Source organism: Ceratotherium simum, chromosome 34, assembly GCF_057802395.1.
Source record: "Ceratotherium simum simum isolate JZ-2026a chromosome 34, ASM5780239v1, whole genome shotgun sequence".
NCBI classification, from domain to species: domain Eukaryota; kingdom Metazoa; phylum Chordata; class Mammalia; order Perissodactyla; family Rhinocerotidae; genus Ceratotherium; species Ceratotherium simum.
The window spans coordinates 6,230,597-6,252,413 of NC_141933.1; the positions used below are offsets into that span (position 1 = coordinate 6,230,597).

Below are 21,817 nucleotides of genomic sequence, written 5' to 3' on the forward strand. Positions count from 1 at the left end.
TTCGAAATCAGGGCCGGCCCCTCCACCCACACCGGAACCAGTGTGCAGGCCTCAGTCGGCCGAGCCATGGCGTCCTTACCCTAGCCTTAGCCTGCGGTCTGGTCCTGGTCTTGTTGGATGGTGAGGCAGTGGCCAGGCTTGGCCAAGACTGATCCTCTGGTCTCAGTCTTCTTATCTGTAAAATGACTAGATAGTTTGATCTAGAAGTTTGAGCTGAGTCTGGGCTGGGAGGCCCTGGTTGCCATTTTCACCCTGCCCTCTCCTTGTGGTGGGGTGGCTCCTGGGCTATCTGGGATAACTTCGCTGCCCGGCCCTGTGGTGTCACCAGGTCGTTGTAATGTCCTCGGTCTACAGTAGCTCAAAGGCCTCTGAATGTCCAGAACTCTAAAATCAGGCCCTGCTGGCCGCCACTGCTGCCACCCCCTCTAGCTCCTCCACCTTTCTTAAACGGGGCCACCCCTCCCCCAAGCCATCTTCCACCCAAATCTAGCAGGACTTTCTCAGGCCCAGCCTCTCTTGGTTTGTGGTCTTGAACACAACTTCCCACTGGCCCTTGATTCCTAATCCGGTTGTCTTCTCAACCCTTTCCAGGGGCTCTTTCTCCCTTCCTGACCCCCAAGTCAGGCTTCTCCCTGGATGAAAGCCTGTCTGTTCCCACTGTCACTCTGATGCCACCTCCAGGACTGCATTTCAGCTCCTTCTGGGACATCTCTGTGCCCAGTGCCCCATGCTAGCCCATCGAAATGTCTGAAACCAGATCCAGCCACATTTACCATCTTCCCCTCAGGCCAGCTCTGCTCCTGGCTGTCATGTGCCATCTGGGACTGCCACCTTTCTGTCACCTCCAGGTCCCACCCATTCCTGCTGGGCATGTTCTTCTCATCTGGCTTCTTTGCATCTCCTCCTCTCTCACCACCATCATGACACCTCTTCCCTGGACAGAAGCAGTGGCCCCTAACCTGTCTCCCTGCCTCCTATCCTTCACCGCCCTCCACACATCCTGCGCGTGGTAATCAGTGACTTACTTTTACAGCCAGCTCTCATCACCCAGCCTCTGTCCAGAGCCTTTAAGGACTCCCCAGAGCCTTTCCAGGTTCAGGCTCCACGTCCATTCCCATCTTCGTTCTGTAGTCACTAAGTGTGCGCTGGGCTCTGGGCCAGGTTAGCCTGGCATTCACAACCTCCCAGGCCTGTCTCCTTCTCACAGTGCTCCTGCCAACCTGAGCCACTCCTGACTGCCTGGCCCTGTTCGGCATCAGAAATGTCCTCCCCACCTCCTCTACCCCAGTGCTGGAGGCCCAGCTCAAAGGCCATTTCCTCCGAGACTCTGTGAGCCCCTCAGCCTTGCCCAGCAGAGCCCCACATAGGGTGGGCAGCAAAGGACACCACCCATGGGGGCCTGGAGAGCAGGGACATGGGGAAAAGGAAGTTGACCAGAGCCTCTGGGTAGATGAGGCCTGATGCTGCGGGATCCCTCAGGCCTCAGGGACTGCTGGGGGCTGCACAGCGAGGCCAGAAGGGAGGACAAAGCCAGAGAAGGCCAAGGGCCCAGAGGCTGCAGTGTGGCCCTGAGGGCAGAGGTGCTTGTCTCACTGTCCACAGGGGTGTCCTCAGTCAGCCAGTCCAAACGTGACACCGAGCACTGAAATGCAGGCACCTCCTCTTGCTTCCCTGGGTAGTGGGCAGAAGACCCCTCTGCTCCCGGACAGTCAGAGGACAGCCGTCGGGGTGGGAGAAGGGGAGTGGGAGCGCCCCGCCCCACCCTGGAGAGTGCTTGGGCCTGGGCGGCGGGCCCTGGATGCCTGCTGTGGAGAGACCCGGTGCCACCAAGACCCTCTCCCCTCAGGCCCCGGCCCAGTGGAGGCTAAAAATTATCATCGGGCACAAAAGAGTCTGACACAGCCAAGTCAGGCACCATTTTTTATAAAAACGCATAGTATCATTTTCCACTCTTTAAAATCACATTCAAAAATCGGCAAAGAAATGCCCCGGGGAGTGAGTAGATGGGGGGAGGGTGCGCCGACCCAGCCCCGGGGGAGAGGGTGCGACACCACACATGGCAGCGAGACTGGCACGAGGGGGCATGCGGCGGGCGAGGTGGCGCCCTGTGGGCGGTAGCACTGACAGGACGTGGGGCTGTGGGGCTGGACAGCCCCGGGGGCACTCTGACCGGCCTTGGGGAAGGGCTGGCACCACCCGGCCCCCTCTCGCTGTGCTGCCCGGCCAGCTGCTGGCCCTTCTATGGTCCTGGGCAGATGAGGGGAAAGGGGGACCTTGGGGCCAGGCCAGGCCAGTGTGGCACAACCCGCAGTGGCCTTTCTGTGGTCCCTGAGCCCGGGCGCTTCGGCGGGAGGAAGGGGGGGGGCTACAGTGAGGGCAGCAGCACCCACTGCCAACGCCACCCTCCTGGCCGAGCCCAGTGTCCAGGGAAGGTGGGAATGGAGGCAGTCAGTGACACAGGGGCTCTTCTCGAGCAAGGGTGCAGGGGCCCAGATCACTGTGGGAGGCCCTGGGTCTGGGAGACAACGGGCCCCTCTCCCACCCCTGGCTGGAGGGCAGGACAGTGCAGGGCTGTGTCCCTGTTGCAGGAGGGGCCGCAGTGGGAACATTCAAGTAGCATCCCTGTGCTGCGGCCTCCCCTGGGGTGGGGGGTGCTGGGCCACCCAGCTGTGCCGTGGGCACAGAGCACAGCCCACAGAGCCTGAGGTGCACAACTCGGTGTGGCGGCATCCCCGGGGAAGGGGCGGGAGGGCTGCTGGGGGCTGCTCGCCCCCCGCAGGAAGACACTGGGAGCGGGCGGCCCCTGGGGGGTCAGGACTGAGGGGGGCCGGACAGTGGCTGGGGTGGTGGCAGCAGGAGCCAAGGCAAGCAGGCCCCTCCCTGGGGGCTGGGCCAGGCTGGGGCCACAGGAAATCACAATAATTACAAAATAAAACCTTTTCCGCTTTGCGGGAAAACAAATAATAAAAATTCGACAAAATAAATTAGAGGTTTATAAAAGGCGGGCGGGCGGGCAGGAGGATGGGCGGGCGGGTCAGAGGCCGTTGGCGCTGCCTCGCTGGATCAGCGGCACCTTGCTCAGCTCCACCACGGGCGAGCGGGGCTTGTTCTTCATCTTGGGCACCCGCTGCACCAGCTGCTGGGCCTCGCGGTAGGCGTCCCGCAGCTCCTTCTTCCACTGCACCAGCTCAGGGTCGCTCTGCACACGCCCCAGGCTCCGTCAGGCGGGGCTGGGCGCCCCGAAGGCCCCTCCGTCCCCACCCTGCCCCCGCCGCCTGCCCCGGCCCCACTCACGTCGCACTGCAGGACGAACTGTTTCCCGCCGCGGATCTTGAGAAGGAGGCACTTCCGCTCCTTGATCTGTGTCTCCTCCACCGACTGGATCTCCTCCATGGTCAGCAGGCTCTGCTGCAGGGCGGGGAGGGGGTGGTGAGGGCGCAGGACAAGCCCAGCCAGCCACTGACCCCACGAGCCTCCGGCGCCAGCCACGCTCCTTACCGGGGCCTCGCCCTCGCCCCGCCACTCGAGCCGGTTGGGGAACAGGTAGAAGTACCGCCGCTGCCACTGCGTCAGGAAGGGGTTGCCCATCTTGGACATGTAGCCGTGCATGATGCAGTCCTTGCCCAGGGCGTAGTCTGACCGGAGAGAGCGAGAGAGGTGGTCTCAGCTGGGCCCAGCCCCGCCCGGGTTTGAATCCTGGTCCGGTTGCTTTCTGGCTGCGACCTGGGCCAGGTTCCTGAAACCCAAGCCTGTTTCTCATCTCTAAGGTGGGCAGCGGGTGCCCACGGCAGCCACGGACCCTCACCTTCTTCGTGGCCCAGCTGCTTGTTTTTGGTTTTCTTGCGGGTCTCCAGCCGGTCCGTCTCAGCGTTGATGGTGTCGAAGACAGTCTCTGCCACCTCCTGCTGCCACCGCTCCGAGATGGTGAGGGGGAAGTTGCGGTAGAGCTCCTGGTCGCTGTCCAGTAACTTCACGTGTGGACAGGGAGGGACATCCATCAGCCACAGGCCTGCCCAGCCCCAGGCCCCCCGGAGCAGAGTGGTCTGGTCCAGCCGCCACCCCCAGGGATGTCTAGGGAGGAGGAGCCCGAGGCCCAGCAGCTGACAGGGCGGGCGCGGGGTCTCAAGGGCAGAGGAGGAGGATGCCACGCGGGCCGGGCTCAGGTGGGAGAGACCAGGCAAGGCCTGGTACCTTGATGCCTTTTGTGTCCTCCTCATCAAAAGAGCCAATGTCGAAGGCGTCGGCCGCATTCACCTCCCCTCGTGGCGGGATCAGCGGGGGCGGGTACTGCAGCACAACGGGAGCTGGGCATCAGCACAGGGCAGGGGCTGCAGGTGCCCCGCCCGGCCCCGGCCCCAGGCCGTTACCTTCTGCAAGAAGACCATCTGCCAGTCCAGGGAGCGGAAGAAGGGGCTCTCCTTCACTTCCTGGGCCCTGTGGGGAGATGTGGGTCGTCCAGGCTGCGGACTAAGTCTGGGCCCTGGGGCAGGTGGCCCAGGCTAACTCCTGGTTCTGCCACTCTAGCTGCGAGACCTTGGTCAAGTTCCTTAAACCTCAACCTGTTTCCTCATTTCTAAGATGGAAAGAGGAGCAGTTCCCACATCGCACGGCTGTCGTGAGTCTAGATATTTGTATTTCTTGCAACATTACACCTGGCACTTGGTAAATGTTTAATAAACATAAAAAGCTGCTGTCATCATCATCATCACTGTCTTTGTTACAAGGGCCCCTCCGGAAGCCAGTCCCCAGGCCGCTCCAGCAGCTGCACCCCCGGGCAGCCCCGCACCCTGAGAACCTGTGAGTTCCTCAAAGGAGGCTGGGACCATGGACGGCACTCCAGTGACGGGACACAGCCCTGTCCTCAGGGAGGCACAGGCGGAGGCCCGGGCAGGCTGGCCCAGCGGCCCACTGCAGAGGCCTGAACAAAGCAGCATGCCCCAGCGCCCAGGGCCCGGCAGGAGGGCAGGCCGGGGACAGCGGCCTGGTCCCGGGCACTCACCCTCGGCCCAGGCAGCCCAGTCTCCGGTTGACATCCCTCTGCAGCAGCCCCTCGAGCAAGGAGCGGAGCTCGGGGGAGAAGGAGTCAGGCAGCTCCACGGCCTGCAGGGAGGAGTGGGATGTTGACAGGGACCAAGGGAGGGCCTGTGGCCCCATCACAGCTCTGGGGCCCCCGGGGGTCCAGCCCGCAGCACAAGGAGAGACAGTCGCAGGCCAGGCCCAGGTCTGAAATGCGCACAGCTTCCTAACTCACCCCCAGCAGGCATGCTTGCTCTGACAACACAGGGAGTGGGGAGCCTACAGGGCAGGAGGCCAGAGTGTGGATAAGCAGCCCGAGATCATCGCTAGTTGGTGAGAACCAAGAGACCGTGACCCTGATACCCGCAGGAGACCCAAGCCCCACTGCGGTCCCCCTGGGCTCCACCCAGCCTCCAGGGGCTGGGAGCCTACACTCACCATTGTCAACGTCATGCGGTCAATCTCATGCTTGTCTTTGGTCTTGTGCTGCCGGAAGGGGCTGTGCCTGGGCAAGAGAGGCCAAAGTCCAAGGTCAGAGGACAGGAATGGGGAAACTGAGACAGGCAACATGAATGATCCTCATCCAAAGCCAGGGATGATGCCACCCCTAACACCCAAGCAGCTGTGGGTTCCCGGCCCCCAGCCTCCTACTTGGCCTGGGGAAGAGCTTCTCTCTGTCCTGTCCCACCCACCCGCCTGGGATGGCCCGCTCACCCCCTCAGCAACTTGAAGAGCATGCAGCCCAGGGAGAACCAGTCGGCGCTGCTGTCGTAGGCCACGCCCTTCTGCAGAACCTCGGGGGCCATGTACCCGTGGGTGCCCCTGTGGAGGCGAGGAGGCCATGAGCGGACTTGGCGGAGGGTGTGGGAAGGAAGAGTGGGGGGCTAAGGCACTCACACGCTGGCGTGGGGCTTCTTCTTGGAGAAGTCGCAGGCCAGGCCCAGGTCTGAAATGCGCACGTGGCCGTGCTCGTCCAGAAGGATATTGGCTGGCTGTGGAGGAAGCCCAGTGAGCTGCCCCGGGGGCGGCTCAGGACAGTGCCCGGCCAGGCAAGATGCCAGCCGGGTCACTGTCCTCGCTCTAGATTATGAGTGTCCAGGGACAAGGCCCCGGGTGGGTCTTCTCCTTCCTCCAATCACAACCCGAACCCAGAAAATGGCTGGGTGGGAGGAAGAGTGAAGAGGGGAGGAGCCGGGCCGGCCCTGTCCCAGGACACCACTCCCGTGGGCCTGGCTGCCAGGCGTGCTGAGGAGGGAGGGGACCTCGGCGGCGCCTCACCTTCAGGTCCCGGTAGACAACGAAGCGGTTGTGCATGTGCTCCAGGCCCAGGATGATCTCGGCCGCGTAGAAGCGCATGTCGGCCTCGGAGAAGACCCCGTGCTGGGACAGGTGGTAGTGCAGGTCCCCGCCTGAGGGAGGCAGCCCCGCAGGTGGCGCTCAGCTCCCTGCCCAGCCCCCAGCCCCCAGCCCTGCAGTGCCCTTGGGGCCAGGCCACACACTCACCGTTCATGAGATCGAGGATGAAGCTGAGCTTGTCTGGCGTGTGGAACGCGTACGACATGCAGACGATGAACGGGCAGTCCTAGGAGAGGACGAGAGGGAAGGTCAGCAGAGGTTGCTCAAGGTTCTGGAACCTGACGCTGCTCTGGTGGCCAGCCCGGGCCCGCCACTCACGCCGGTGCTGACGAGGGAGAGCATGATGCGCTCATTCAGGGCCAGGGTCTCCCCCTGCTTCATCTTGATGCGCTTCTTGTCCAGACACTTCATGGCGTACCTGGGAGGGGGAGGGGCTGTCGGTCAGTCAGTCAGTCCACACGCACCTTCATGCAGAGCCCAGGGCTGCCTCTCGGGCGAGGGGACAGTCCTCAGGCTTCTGCGGGGAAGACTAGACACCACAACAAGCTATGACACACATCAGAGAATCAGAGACAGAGAGAAGGCAGGAGAAAGTGCCGGTGGGTCGGGGGCCCCGGGGGCCTGTGGGGCGGGTAACAGCGCAGACAGGAGGGAGGGAGACAGCAGCCTGGAGGGAACAGCGTATGGCCCTTTGCAGAGACTGCCCACTCGGGACCCTGCCACCTGGCTCCCAGGGCCCTCCTCTCCCTCAGGCACCACCCCCTCGCCGCCGCCAGCTGAGCAGGCGCTCACATCTTGCCCGTGTCGGCCTTCCGGCATCCATAGACCTCGCCGAAGCCCCCGCGCCCGATGATGCGGTGCACGCTGAAGTCATTCATGGTCAGCTGCGGGGGAGGCAACAACCGGCGTCACTGCAGGCTGCCTGGGCCCCGCCCTGGGACAGAGGCACCCAGGCAGCGGGGGCTGGTCCCATGTCAGGGCCCCCACACCCGGGGCCACCCTCGCCACATGCTTATTACCTGCCCTGAGCCACCCCCACTGGGATCCTGCCACTGACTACACAGCCACGGCCCAGGGGCTGAAGGGCAGACGCCCCTGACCTCCCCGGGCCCGGCTCCCAGGGAGGAGAGCGGGGAGCAGGGCTCTCCACACCCGCCCAGCCCACTCACGTGGATGTTGAGCTCCACATTCTTCCACTGGCAAAACCGTGTGAATTTATCGCTGTAAGAGAAGAAGCCGGGGCTCAGACAAGCCTCAGAAAGAGGGCAGGCGGAATGATGCTGAGCACGAGCCTGCCCCACCCCACTGCCATTCCCGGGTCCCGAGCCTCAGGGTCCTCTTCTGGGACTGCCAGGAACAACGCCGGCCTGAGCGGCCTGGCGACCTGTCTTTGGGCTCCTGCTGGGATCAGACAAGCTTAGAGAGGAGTCTTCCAGTCTGACCCAGACTTCCTGCTACCACATCCTCGACAATGCTCACCTCGTCCCTGCTTGCACACCTCCAGTGACACAGCACTCACTCCCTGTGAAGGCCCCACTCCATGGCTGGGCAGCCGGGACCCTAACCAAGCTGTTCCTTACATCAAGCTGACATCTGCCCACAACCCCCACCCACCAGGCCACAGGCATCAGGGCAGTGTGCCCTCTCTTGCCCGCCCCAAACACCATCCCGATGCTTCTTGGCCCAGATGGGCCCAGCAAGGTGCTAGGCAGTCCCTGGGAGGGGAAGATGCGTCAGTGGCCCCTTAGTCCCTGGAGAATCGTCTAGGACAGCCTGGAGATGCCCGGTACTGAGAAGGGCGGGGCAGGAGTGTGGAGGAGGCGACGACCTCCCAGTGGTCCCTGCACTGGGCCGCAGATGGGCCAGCTGCCCACCTGCCGGGGCTTAAAGCAGGCAGGCCTCTCTCCTCCACGCCATCCATATCCCTCCTCAGGGCAGCCTCTTCCCCTACGGCACACGCCCCGCTCTCACCTCTCGATGAATTTCTGGAACACATCCCCTCGCAGGTTCTGACAAATCTCTTCGATGTAGGGCTAAGGGAGGAAGCTGGAGGTTGGTGACAGAGCCAGAGGGGGAGCCGACTAGGCTCCTTGACCTGGGCTGCCCCAGGGTGGCCCCGACTGGGCTGAGAGGCAGCAGGGAACAAGCCCAGCACATACCTGGAAGAGATCTGGAGGCACCTGCTTCTTCACCAGGTGGCCCTGGACATGCTCAGTGGCACTTTTGGAGAAGGGCTGGGAAGACAGAGGTGGCCATGAATTCTCCGCAGGGTCCTTTCACCCCTTCCCAGCACCCAGGTCGCTCTGGGGCGGCGCGCAGGTCTGGGCCTGAGGACAAGCTAGCCGGGGCACTCACATGCGAGCGGGCCAGCAGCTCCTTCATGATGTAGGTGTCGAAGATCTCCCGGCTGCGGGCCAGGCGCTCCTCCTCTGTCTCTAGCTTCTCGTATTTCTTAATCTAGAGGACAAGGTCCCCACAGGTGACACTGACACCAACACCAGGCGTCTTGTGGATTCAACAAAAGTAGCCCCAACCTCTTCCCCTTTCTCCAGCCAGAGCGGGGCCAGGCCCCGCTGCACCCCTGCCAGCCCGCCCGGCCTCACCTCCTCATAGAACTCGACCAACGGCTTGGCCTCCTCCAGGTGTTTCAGGCAGAAGTCTCGGAAGAGCAGGTACCCTGAAAGCAAGCGTGTTGGGTCGCACTGAGCCACATCCCTCTCAGACACCTTCCCATCATGGTGGGAGGTGTGGGCTTGGGGCTCCCTGGGCAGAACTGGCCAAGGAGGCAGCCAAGGTGGTCTCTGCCCCCAGCGGGGTGCTGGGCAAGGCAGCCTCAAAGGCTGCCACCCACTGCAGATTCTGGGATTCAAGATAGGGGTGCCCGCGTTTCTACCCCTCCCAGAGTCTGCTTCCTCGGATGGCAGCTGGGATGTGACAGGCACCCTGGTGAGGCAGAGGCAAGGAGCTGGCTCTGGCGCCCGGGCCCCCCGGCCTGTCACTGCAGTCTGGGGCCTGCGCCTCCTCCGAGAGGGCAACACCCCCACCGGGAGGGCTGTGCAGGTGCAGTGAGATCCACCTGGGCCAGCCTGAGCTGCAGCACAGGATGGAAGGCAGCCTCCGAGCGGGACCACACCCCTCTCCCTGGCCTTGGGCCTCCTCCATCATCTGGCTGATTCTCACAGCAGCCCTGAGAAACAGACAGGGAGGGTGGGTCCAGTTGGGGAAACTGAGGCTCAGGGAGGCCTGTCAGGCAGGTAGCATGTGGCAGGGATGAGTAGGACTCAAGACTCCTCTACCAGATGGAAGGTCCTGGGAAAGACAGGCAGGGGGTGGGGCCCTGGTGCAGGTGGTCTTAAGGACATAAGGCCGTTGGGGAATGGAAGAGGGGCTGCAGAAAGGGCTCACAGGAGACCCCCTCCCAGGGAGTGGGGCTGAGGCCTGGCCCCAGAGCAGCCCTGGAGGGCAAAGCAGAAGTAAGGGCGGTCTTTGCTCCTTCCAGCCCGACACGGGTGACCAGGCTTGCACCGGTGGCTTCCCACGCCTCTTTGGGGGCCCCCTCTGGGCACTTCTGCCAGGGCTCGCAGCCATCACTTCTGCTAAGGGTGGCCTGGCCTTTCAATATCATGCCTTTGGGTAACTAATAACTAGGGCTTCCCAGTGGGCAAGGGGCTTTCACTGACCACTGTCCTCCAAGAGTCCTGGGCAGCAGGGCTCCTGAGTCCTAGTTCCCAGGTGAGGACACCAGCAGGCTCAGAGAGGTGAAGCGATGTGCCCAAGGTCACACAGCACAGACAGGGGACCCAAACTGTGCTTCCTGATTCCCCAAGCCTGACCTCTAACGCCCGATCCTGCCAGGCCAAGCCAGGCCAGGCCACTCCCATTTCAGAGCTGAGATCCTGTTCGCCAGAAGGCCAAATCAGAGCTGTGTGTGGCTGAAACCTGCTTCCCTGAGACCCGCTCCAACCCTGCCCAATGGGCCAGGTCTGTGGGGTGGACCCACGAAGTGTCTCAGACAACTGGCACTGGAGGAGGAGGATGAAGGGGCCTGCCAAAGCAGGTTGCTCACAAAGACGTCCCACGGGGGCGGGGCCAGGCCGACCACAGAGCAGCAGGCGCCACAGGAAGGGCCCCGCCCCTTCCTGTCAGTTCTACCAACGGCCCAGAGCAGATGTGCCTGCGCCAAGGGGAAGCTGCAACTCTCAAAAACAAAAACCCCAAAGGAGGAACTTCCCCGGCAGGCAGCTCTGGAAGACTGCTGGGCCCCCACCCCCTTCACGGGGCTCCCTGGGCCAACAGCCAGGGGCTGGGAGGCACCATGGGTCGCAGCCCTGAGCAGCCCTGCTGCCAACCCAGGGGGCTCACTGGCTGCCCTACCCCCGGGGCTGGGAGGCCAAACCTCCTGGGAGAGGAGAACACAGCCCAGCCAGCTGAGGTGGGGGCTGGAAGGCGGCCTCGGGATCCTCCTGCCCCCCACGCCCCAGGCTTGGGCAGCTAGACAAGCGGCAGAAAGCCCTTGGGGCTGGCAGAGGCCCCACTGTACTCACCCAGCTTCTGGGAGAAGATCTTCTCAAAGGTCACCTCGCCCCGGTCCTCCAGGTACTTCTGCATGACACTGCGGATGCTGAAAAACAGGGACCGCGGTGACTTGGAGCCCTTGTGGCTCCTCTCAGGCCTGCTGGCCCTTCCTTGGCCCTGCTTCCCTGGAAGGCCGCTGCTTCCTCTCCCAGAATCTGGAGTGGAGAGCACCGCTGCTGGGTGTCACTGCTCCCTCCAGGAAGGCAGCCACCCAGGCAGACCTTACCACATGTCACACCAGAGAGACCTGAGGAAGCCTGTGCCAAGGCTCTGTCCCCAAAAGCTAAGGTGGCCAGCAGGTGGCTGCTCAGAAGTTTGGTCCCAGCGCTGCCTCGTGCTAACTTTGGGAACTTGGCCAAACCTCAAAAGCCAGGCTTCACCCATCAGCAGATGATGGATAACCAAAACGTGGCCTATCGTTACAGTGGAATACTGCTCGGCCATGAAATGGAACGACGCACTGAAACACATGTGCATTACGAGACGGATGAATCTTGAAAGCATTCTGCTAAGTGAAAAGAGACAGTCACAGAAAGCTGCATATCATATGATTCCATCTATGGCCCTGTCCAGAACAGGCAAATCCACAGAGACAGAAAGCAGATTAGTGGGTGCCAGGGACTGGGGGAGGACAGGGGAGTGGCTGCTAATGAGTGTGGGGTTTCTTTTAGGAGTGATGGACATCTTCTGGAATAGGTGAGGTTTGTACAACATAGTGAATGTACTAAAATCCACTGAATTGTACACTTTAAAATGATGAATTTTATGTGAAATGAATTATATGCCAATTTTTTAAAACAGGAAAAAAAAACAGCCAAGCCTGAGTTCCCATGTCCCTAATACCTGAATTGAAAATGTGCCCCTTGCCCCTGGGTTGCATGGGAGGGTAGCAGGGGAGAGGCTGGCCATTGTGACCACAGAAGCCCATCCCCACACTCCCCACCTGTTTACCTTACCCCCGACCCTGAGCGCCGTCTGGAAAGTAACACTGGGCTGCACTTCATGCCACAGACGAAACTTGCTGTCCCCTCCTCCCATCTGCTGGGCCAGTCCAGCCCTGCTGGCCTGCCTGTCATGACGGCCAGCTGTGGTCATGTCTGGCCCGCACTAGCCCGGGCTTCTGAGGAAGGTTCTCAAGCTGCCCATACTGAGGGCCGTGCTGGGCAGTCACACCTGAGCCCACGCAATGCTCACACGGCCCTTAGGGTACGTGGGGTCACCAGCAGGCCGCTGGTGAAGAGACAGTGGGTGGCAAGGACTCAGATCAGAAAGGCCAGCTCTGTGCCCCCGCCTCTCTGCATCCCTGACCCCCTACCCCAGAGCCCAGCACGGGGCCCGGTCTCGGGGGACCACTGCACACCACCCACTGGAAGGTGCCATGCACCCCTACCCATCCTTGCCCTCCAGGCAGGTCCTCCCAGGGCACAAGTCCTGTGTCTGTGGTTCTATGACAGTAGACAGCATGTGACAAAGCCTGAGTGGGACCTGGTCAGCGTGAGGAGACTCAGGGAGGGAAGTGTTCTGGGCTGTTAGGAGAGGTTGTGTGGAGAAGGCGGAACTTCGCTGGGTTCCTCAAGTGCAAACAGGATGTCAACAGGTGGTGAAGCCCAGAGCAGGTGGGTGAACGCGGGGACAGGCAGGGGAAGGCCTGGCCAGGGATGAGCAAGAGGCCATGGGGCAGGGAGGGGGCTGGGCAGAGGACACCTGGGAAGCTCGGTCCAGGGCAGCAAGTGAGCAGACAGACTCCACTGGAGGCACCCCCAGGAAGAAGCCCAGATAGATGAGGACACTGAGCCGGGAAGGAGGGAAAGAGACAGGTGGGGTAGGAGCTTGGGCTGTGGACAGACAGGAGAAGAGTCGACAAGGCCAGCTGGATGGCAGGCTAAGCCTGTGAGGGTCTCATGGTTTGGGACCCCATCAGAGAGGGGGCTCCAGGCAGGACGAGTGCAGCCAGTAGACCCTGCCCAGCCTCCGGGCCTGGGATCGAAGGCAGGGGACTCCTGCCCTTTTCCACTGAGCACTTTCCTACTGAGAAAGTCTGGGCGGAAGCCCAGGCCCCAGCCCTCCCAGGCCCTTGCCCATGTTCAACCCACACAGAAAAGGCCACACAAGATAACCCGGGAGCACGCAGAGCTGTTGTCAGCACAATCCTGAAGTTGTGACCCGCTCTCCGGCCTCCCAACCCTCAGAGGCTAGAGGTACCATGACCTCCTCCAAAAACTGTCTCCAACAGGAAGAAGGGCACTGATGACGAGGATAGCCATCCTGTGTCCCCATCCTGTGACTCTAGCCGACAAGAGAAAAGCCCCAAGCTGAGGGCTGGTGGCCGGGTGGCCCTGAGCTGCCACTTCAGGGTCAGTTCCCTCTGGGAAAGTGAGGACGCCCTCCACAACCGCCGGGGGTTCCAGGACCAGAATGTGGCTCTCACCATGCTGGCACACGCTCCCCTCCCGGGGCCACACACCAGGTCACATCCAGCAGCCACCATCAAGGACACACCTCCCTGGCCCCATGGGACTCAGGAGGTGAACCCAGATCCAAAGTCCCATGTGTGTTTCACACATAGCAGGAGCTTGAAAAATCTGTGAAACTGAGAAAGACACAGCCCCTGCCCCAGGGCCTGCAAACTGGAGACCTGAGCCCCAGGAGCCCATGGGGCACAGTCTGCGCTGAGCTCTTAGGGCTCCCAGGTCTGCAAGGGACAGCTTGGGACCTCCTGTTCAGACAGTAGGTCAGGCCGGGGGTGTGCTGGGGTGGTGCACAGCAGGAAGGGCCCGGGCCAAGGCAGCGAAGGCTTGGCAGGGTCGAGAGACCAGGCAGCCGGGAGTTAGGGGTCTAGAGCCCGGGAACCCCGCAAGGGCGAGGTGCCTGGATTCCTCCTGTGACGGGGACCAGGAAGGCTGGACCCTCACCGCTCCTCCGCTCAGCTCTTTGCTCTCCACATCTGCACCCAATTCTTGTGTTCCAGGACATTTTGGTCTATGGAAGAGGATGAGAAAAAGCAATGAAGAAGGGAAAAATATCACAAAATGTCAATCCTCCATGGGGGTGGATGATCAGATGGTGGTCAGGTGTGGCCAGATGGAATGTCCAGACAGGTAGATGCAGATGACAAAGTGAGCCCAGCCTGTCACAGATGACCCCACCAGGCAGCTGGGCACGGCCCTTGCAATAGTCCCTGGGAAGCCCTCCTGAGCCCCAAACTTGCTTCCTGGGAACCAGCAAGACTGGCGCCAGCTCAGCAAAGGCGACGCAGTGGGAATGCCAGCCGGCAGCTGGGGAGCGCTTCCCGCCACGTGACTCGGCGGCCCTCCAGAGCAGCCTGGAACTGGACACGCAAAGGTCCCCACCAGGAAACGTGCTCTCGGGGAGGGCCTGCCTCCAAAGAGAGAGCAGGGAACCGTCTCTTCTCTGGGGAGTGCGCTGGTGGCAGAGCCTGCTCCCTTCCCGGCGGCTCTGCTGTTGGCTCAGCCCAGGGAACAGCAGGAAGCAGGCCCGGGCTCCGAGTGGCCTCGGAGGCAGACCCCGCCTCCCTCAGAAGCCCGCACGGGATGGCCGCGGCATTCTTCCCAGCCCACAGCGCTCCACTTTCTTCCTTAAAAAGAAAAAAATGTTTTCTAAATAAAATAAACAACCCCCCCCAACCAAACACGAGGTCAGACTTGAGCAGGGCCCTTGAAGGGAAGGCCCCCGAAGCGGCAACGTGAGGGTTTCCTGTCCATTCCCACGGGGCTGGTGGCTGAGGGAGTGGACAGGTTAGAAAAATGTGTCACGGGGGAAGCTCCCGTCAGGGTGGCAAGTACCGGCTGGCACGGGAGGCGGTGGCAGCCTCCTGCGCCAGGTCCCCTCCGTCTCCAAAACCTGCTCCCTGATACTGGTGGAGCCTGGAGTGGCAATGAGCCCAGAGCAGCATTCCTGCCCCCACCCAGGTCAACAACCCTGACATCTAGGAGCATGTGGCTCCCAGATCGACTCTGGGTTGTCAAGAAAGCCGAGTGTCTGCATCTTCCCCGCCAGAAGGACTCGAAGGCTCCCAGTCCCTCTGGGAAAGGGCCTCGGGGCCGCCTTTGCTCTCACGGTCGGATGGGAGCCCAGGCCTGGGTTCCAAATGGCTCTCCCTTTGGAAGGCCAGGCCAAGTCACAAACTTTAAATGTCCAGTTTCCCCATTTGTAAAATGAGGATGTCAACAAAATGCTGAATCGCCACCACCGCGCTGGCCATTTAAAGGCCTGAGAGGACACAGCAAAGGAGAACTCTCTTAAGATGCCAGCCTCACTGTGAGGGCCAGCAGGTTGTGTCCCCCTCCTGGAGGAAGCCCTCCTTCTGGGATTCCACAGCCTGCGTCTCCTTCTAGAACGTGATCATAAGCTACATGGCCTTGTTTGGGTCTCTGTCTCACATCTGCCATGTCCTCAGAGGGTAGGGCCTATGGCCAGGTGGCCTCCTGACCGGGGAGCCCTGACCGGAGCTGGGCCCACGAGCACTCCTTGAGCCAGGCACTCCTGTTGCTCAGTTGCGGGCCCCAGTGGGCAGAGCCTGATACCTGCCCTGACAAAGTATGGAGGGCACCTTGGCAGAAGGCCTACCCCGCCATGGCAGGGAACTGCCTGGCACTGCCACCTACAGCCTAGGCTGTTCCCTCTGGCCGCAGCTGCTCTGAGGAGCAGGCCCAGCCTGACGCTGAGGCAGAGAGCACTTCCTCCCTCCCAGCCCCGAGTGCGGGTTGGGGTGACAGGATGGCAGGAAGGGGGTGAGGGTTGAGGGGGAGAACTTCCGGTACCGTTCGGCGCCATGTGGTTCAGAAGAAAAGCAGTCTCTCGCTTTGTGGCGCAGCGACCTGGCGGGCTGGCCTGGGCCCACTGAGGGTCATAGACTGTAGCTTATGTGGACTGCAGGGGTCAGAAGCCAACACACACGTGTTGATGGGAAAGAAATCAAGGCTAGAAGAAGCTGAGCAGCTGGCCAGAGTCCCACACCGAGAAAACATCCAAGGCTCCCTGAGAAAGCGTCTCCGCTAGGCAGAGGCCTCCCCTCAACCTCTGAGGAAGAGCTGGGTGCAGGGTCTCAGGTGACCCCGGCCTTGTGCAGCATCCTTCCCGGGAGCCCATCGGGCTGAGGCAGCTCTAGCTGGCATCTGGCAGGCCAGGGGCCATGGTTCCTGTGCTCCTGTGTGACAAGGATGCCAGAGCCACGAAATCCCAGGATGGTGCGAGCTGGCACGGGGGCTACGGGCCTGGCGGGGCTGGTGCAGCCACCCTGGGAACTGCTATGCCCTGGGAGATGATGGTTAACAAGCCAGCACAACAGAGGCTGTGGCCACGGCTGAGGTACTCCTCTGTGGCATTTCCAGGAAACATGGCAGTGAGGTGGCAGTGGTAGGAGGAAGTCCCCTGGGGCTTCTTATTAACATTTCTCAATGACTCTTCCTGGGGCCGACAATATCCTCAGAGCCCGAGGACAGGGCCACACACCAAATGGGAAAGCCCAACCCACACGGTCAACTCGGGAGCAAGCCTTGGCCCTGGAAGAGAAGATGACCCCCACCAGGCACCACACACACAAGCCCACTGTAAATGTCCACAGCAACCCAGGCTCCCGACGGCACGGCGGCCTCAGAGTGGCTCCCTGCAGGATGTGCAGGAAGAGACACTCTGGCGGCCTTGTCATATGTCATGGCTTCTACACGAATATGACATGAACACCACACCCTGCAATTTACCGCCACCACATTAGAATGCACCAAGAACAAACCAGGGCTCGTTGCCCTGCAGTTCCCAGGAGGAGGCTGTCCCCCACCCCAAACCCAGGACAGCCTCCAGAGTCAGAGAACTCCCCCCTCAGAGGACAGAGCTGCTGACACAGAAGACCCCTTCTGAAACCCTGCTCTTCTGCCGGCGTAGATGCTACCCTTTGCAGAAAGGAGCGATGCAGAGAAGGAATGCTATTGTTTTAGAAAAAGGCTGCAGCCAGACACCTCATTTTTAGTGCCCCTTAATGGAAACAGATTAGTGATAACTTGAGTATAATCCCATCTTATGCGAGCAGCGGAGGACACTGGCCTGTGGGGGCCACAGGAGAGCGGGGAGGGGCCACAGGAAGAAAGGGCAGGTGTGATGGAGGCTCTGCTGTTTGTTCCGAGGCACGAGCACAAGATCCTGGAAGCACCAGCCACGTGCACGCAGCCTGAACCTTCGAGCCCCTGAGCGCTCAGTCCGCCTGCAAAGCCGACCTGGGTGCCCGGGGCGGGAGGAACCGCCCGCTGTGGAGTGTGCCTACAGCTGACGTCACCGGGAATTTACTACTAGGAATTGATCGTGCATTAATAGGACACGTTATTCCCGGGTTGACAGAGCCCATATTCCCCTGCACGGATTCCAACCTGTAATGCTCACGCTCCCTTCAAATCCATTTACCGAGGGAACGGCGGGCGGGCAAGTGAGTGAGCGAGCAACTTAATGGCAAAAATGTGAAACCCGTGCTCTGGAAAGGAGAACAGATGGGAAAAGACAGCCCAGAGACTCATTCCTGGGGAAAGCGGGGGCTTCAAAGGCCCAGAGGGAATGACTGCCTGCCGAAAAGATAATCTTGTTTCCAGGGGCAGGAGAGGAGAGAACACTGCTACTGGAGTGGAAAGTTCTGGGTAAGGGAAAAAGGCTGGAAACAGCAGGGTTTCTGCTGGTGATGGAGAAGTGGAGGGAGGAGGAAGGGAGAAAACGTTCCCCTGCACCCCTTCCCCCCACAAACCAAGAGCAGGAAGTCCTGGAGGCAAAGAGTTAACAGGAACGACGAAGCAGTAGAGGAAGAGTGGGGGGTCTGGGAGACAGGGAAGCCAGGAAAGGGCTGGAAGGAGGAAATCCCTGGTGGGGGAGGGACCAGGAAAGAGCCAAGAAAATGGGAGGCTGCAAGAGGCACCCGGCTCCGACAATCTGCTGCTGGGGCTGCCACTGTCACCAGGGAGGGCAGGGGCATCTCCTGGGACCGCCCAGGCCGGGCTCCTCAGCCGGGAGCCTAGAGATTAATTACACAAGGGCTCCGTGGTCATATTAAGAAAATGACGATAATTACAGGACTGCAGCCACTGCTGGGGAAGGAGACAACGGCTCCTCCAGGGAGAGGCACAGACCACAGGCCCCGAGAGGTCATCGGTGAAGGTGCAGCCCTCTCGTTTTACCAAGGTGGAAACTGAGGCAGGCTCAGCCAGCCTAAGGGACATGCCTGGGTCCCACATGAGCTGGTATTGCAGCGGGATTAGAAGCCAGCTCTCCTGTCTTCCAGCTACACGATGCTGCCTCCTTCCAATAGAAGGTTGAGAAATGGGTCTGTTTCCTTGGATTCTATAGGGTGACAGAATGGGAGGCCCCTGTGCCAACTCTAAGTGGCATTGTGCCCAACAGCTCCCGTTCCCCAGCCCTGCGAAGTCAGAGCTGAGATGCCAGCCCCAGCTCCCAGCCAAGCCACAAGCCGGGCACCAGCCACAGGGAGGCTGCCAAGATGGACCACCCCAAGGTGGGAACAACTCCAAATGGCACCTTGTCATGGACAAACCGTGGCCTTCCTCCCTGACTCTGACCTTGCGAGTGGGGGGAAGACGTGACCCCAGGCCTGGAACTGCCTGCTCCGTGCACCAGCTTTGCCAGGGCACCTCAGCTTTGTCCCAGCCAAGGGGGAGGGGGCTGGGCCTGAGATCCAGGCAGCTGACGGTGCTGGGGGCTGCCCTGCTGCTTCCAGGCCACCTCCCCAGACCCCCAGCTCCCCAGACGAGGGAGGCCAGCTGGCACATTCCACAAAACATGGAGGGGGTGAGAGCAGAGGTGCAGAGGCGTGTGTGGAGAAAACGAAGCACAGCAGTGAGAGAGCCCCTGGGGGTGCAGAGACCCGCGTTCAAATTCTAGCTTGTCTCTGTGACCAAGTGTGTCCCCCCCCCGCCTTTCTGAGCCTCAGTTGCTTCAACTATTAAATGGGAGCATACCACTTGCTGTGCCTGCTGCCCACAGCTGTGAAAAGGATAAAATGGAGTAAAAAGCAAACTGGGACGTGCCAGGCAAACACAAGATACAGTCATGATGACCTCCCAGGGCAGGAGGCACCTGACCCACTGGGTGTGCAAAGCATAAAGCAAAGGGTGACGTGTCCTCCAGTGCAGGAGACCCGGACTCCCAGGGCCAGCCCCGGCCTGCTACACAGAGTGGCTCTGGCCCTTCCCTGTCCTTAGCCCACTGTCAGTCACTGCTAGAGCCTCTGGTCCACCTCACAGATGGGGGCAATTTGCCCAAGGTCGTGCTGCCAGATGGTGACCCTATATGAGAACCCATGACACCTGGCTCCCGTCTCCTGCTGTTCCCCTAAAACTCGCAGTCCACCTGGCTTCTGACACCACACAGTCCCGATAGTTCTTGAACAACTACTACACGCAAGGCACAGCCTTGCCAACTTCACAGGTTGAGTTTTGGATCAACTGAGATGACAGATGTCAAAATAAATAATAAATTATAATTTCCACCATCACTCCTGTCGCCACCATCACTACCACGGATGGTAAAGGGGACAGGAAAAGAGGAACGCCTCGTTTCTCAGGGTTCTAACACCTGCATGGCCAACCCAAGGCGGGGCCCCATCAGGAGCAATGCATTCTGGGGAGAGATTACCCAAAGGCAGAGAGTTCCAGAAAAGGCCCCGCCTCACACTTTGCAGAACTCCAACCGGCAGGAGGGTCTCAAGGCCGCGGCCACCAAGGAGAGCCGTTGAGAACCCCAAAGGTTGACTTCCCCCATTTCCTCCCTCGTGGCTTTGTCATTTCTGAACTCATTTTTGTTCTAACTGTCGCCGCTCCCTGGACAGCCCACAGCTAACAGTCAGTCTGGTTCCTGTTTTGAGAAATCTGACTGCAAATGTCTTAGAAAAAAAGGGCTCTAACGACCTTTTCAAAATGCAGACCCATTTTCCTCTCCCAGGCCTGGTGTGCAGTCAACCCGAAACCCAGCAAGAACAAGGCATGGACGGGGGAACCGGAGACATCAGCATGGCACCCCCTGCAGCCTCGGGCCCTGCTTCAAAGACTCAGGACGCCGCAGAGTCTCAGCCATTATTTCACACCATCCACATTTCACAGATGAGAAAACCGAGGCCCAGAAACGGGAAGGGACTTGCCCAAAGTCACATGATAAGACCATGACAGCTAGCACAGGCCCAGGCTCCCAGGCCGGCCAGGCACCAGCATGCCAACTCTCAGGCAGGTATGGAGGCCTTGCTGGGACTGGCCTGGCCACATGACATGAGGGCTCGTGGTGGGCACACGGCTCTCGTAGATGCAGAACGGCCAGGCCCCCGGCTCACGCCAGAGTGGTGGACACAATATGGAACTAGAAGCCGGAAGCCCTGATCTGGGGGCCAGGCACCACTCTGGATTACCTGTGACACTGGGCAGGCTTCAGCTTCTCCACCTGTGCCATGGGGACAAAACCACACCTGTCCTACCTCCTCATGGGCTGCTGTCAGGCTCAAACAACGAGCAAATACTCTAGAAGCCATAAAATGCTGGACAAGCCTCAGCTATCGTCCGTATCCTGTGTACTTCTGATACTACATCCTGAACAGTTTCAACTTTGATACCAGGTGTGATGACATCAGATGTCTCATGGAGAGGGGGCAGCCTTGGTCCAGCTGCTGCAGGGTTCTGGGATGTTCCCCTGCAAACAGCACCCACAGGGCACCACAGGCAGGGCCCACCAGAGGGGGAATGCGAGGGGAGAGGGACAGGGGGCGTCTCTCCCACTGGGATGGGGCACACACCACACCCTGCTCCTCACCACCACCCTGGCCCCCAAAGCACTCTCAAACCCCACTCCAAGCCAGCGACCGACCAGAAGGGTGCAGAAGACCCCGGAAGACTTGTCTCCCCCAGATCTCACACAAGTGTTGACCAGAGGGGGCTAGGGGTAGGGGTAGTGGAACCCCAAGGGGGGGTGCCCAGAATAGAGGCAGTAAAAGGATGGGCGATAGAGTCAGGCCAGGTAGATGGTGGCAGCCGGAGGAGGGGACCCCACGGGGAGCACGGGCTGCCCGGAGGGGGATGAAGGGGGGCATGGGGCCCCTGTGGGAGAAGGGAGGAGCAGGGGCCGACAGAGATGAGGGCCAGGCAGAGTGGAGGAAGGGACAGGGGGGCAGAGCGGGGCGGGGGGTACGGAGCGCTCGAGGAGCCAGCGGGGCAGGAAAGCCCCGGCGTTGGGGCGCCCGGGTTCAGGTGCACGGGGCCTGGGGCTGCGGGGTCGGCTCGGGGCTGCGGGTCCCGGGGCGGTGGACGGGCTGAGAGGTCCCGGGCTCGCGCCTGGGGGTCTGGGGCTGCGGGCTGGGGTCGGGCGCCGGGTCGGGGGGCCGGGCAGGGCGCCCGCGGGCGCGGGCGCGGGCGCGGGCCGGGGCCGGCGCCGGCGCCGCCTCACCTGGGCTCGGGCAGCAGGATCTTCTTGCTGGCGCGCGCGGCCGGCGTGGCCTTGCTCTTCTCCATGGCCATCAGGTAGCTCACGTCGGCCAGCACCGCCTCCAGGTCCGCCATCTTGGCGGCGGCGGCCTCTCCCGCCGCTCGGCTCGGCTCCGCTCCGCTCGGATCGGCGCGCTCGGCCCGGCCCGGCCGCTCCGTCGGCCTCGGGCGCCGCCGCCCGCCCGGCCCCGCTCGGCGCCCGCGGCTCCGCTAGCCGCGGCTCACAGGCGGCGCCGCCCCATGGCGCCGGCTCGGGCCCGGCCCCGGCTCGCTCCGCTCCCGCCGGGACTGCAGTCGGGCCGCCGCCGCCGCCGCCACCGCCGCCCGCGCCCCGGAGCCGCCGCCGCCGCCTCCGGCCCCGCCTGCCGCGCAAAGCGCCAGCGAACCCGCGAGGG

At 61.5% G+C, this 21,817-nt stretch overlaps 1 protein-coding gene across 3 annotated transcripts; it reads right to left on the reverse strand.

Moving 5' to 3' along the window:
* Positions 1 to 1,907: 1,907 nt before the first annotated feature.
* Positions 1,908 to 21,689, reverse strand: GRK2 (G protein-coupled receptor kinase 2). Of its 3 annotated transcripts, XM_087422569.1 has the most exons (22): positions 21,385 to 21,501; positions 13,860 to 13,926; positions 10,917 to 10,993; positions 8,976 to 9,049; positions 8,728 to 8,829; positions 8,532 to 8,606; positions 8,344 to 8,405; positions 7,542 to 7,593; positions 7,165 to 7,256; positions 6,691 to 6,790; positions 6,520 to 6,598; positions 6,295 to 6,425; positions 5,914 to 6,008; positions 5,731 to 5,838; positions 5,455 to 5,521; positions 5,000 to 5,100; positions 4,368 to 4,434; positions 4,192 to 4,287; positions 3,806 to 3,968; positions 3,499 to 3,635; positions 3,295 to 3,408; positions 1,908 to 3,199 (listed from the first exon to the last, which is right to left on the reverse strand). In XM_087422569.1, the coding sequence occupies exons 3-22, from the start codon at positions 10,978 to 10,980 to the stop codon at positions 3,035 to 3,037; spliced, it is 1,944 nt and encodes a 647-aa protein (XP_087278695.1). In that variant the 5' UTR covers positions 10,981 to 10,993; positions 13,860 to 13,926; positions 21,385 to 21,501; the 3' UTR covers positions 1,908 to 3,034. The 3 variants fall into 3 exon arrangements, with proteins under 3 accessions (XP_087278695.1, XP_087278693.1, XP_087278694.1); XM_087422567.1 differs by lacking the exon at positions 13,860 to 13,926 and having other exon boundaries at positions 21,385 to 21,689; XM_087422568.1 differs by lacking the exons at positions 13,860 to 13,926; positions 21,385 to 21,501 and adding an exon at positions 13,376 to 13,851.
* Positions 21,690 to 21,817: the final 128 nt, after the last annotated feature.

Bases quoted from the DNA above. Each gene is read 5' to 3' on its own strand.
- GRK2 (XM_087422567.1), bottom strand. From the start codon at position 21,497: ATGGCGGACCTGGAGGCGGTGCTGGCCGACGTGAGCTACCTGATGGCC. The intron at 8,830-8,975 runs GTGAGGCCGGGC...CTTGTCCTCTAG, and splicing joins TGGTCGAGTTCTATGAGGAG to ATTAAGAAATACGAGAAGCT. The intron at 4,288-4,367 runs GTAACGGCCTGG...GTTGTGCTGCAG, and splicing joins AGATGGTCTTCTTGCAGAAG to TACCCGCCCCCGCTGATCCC.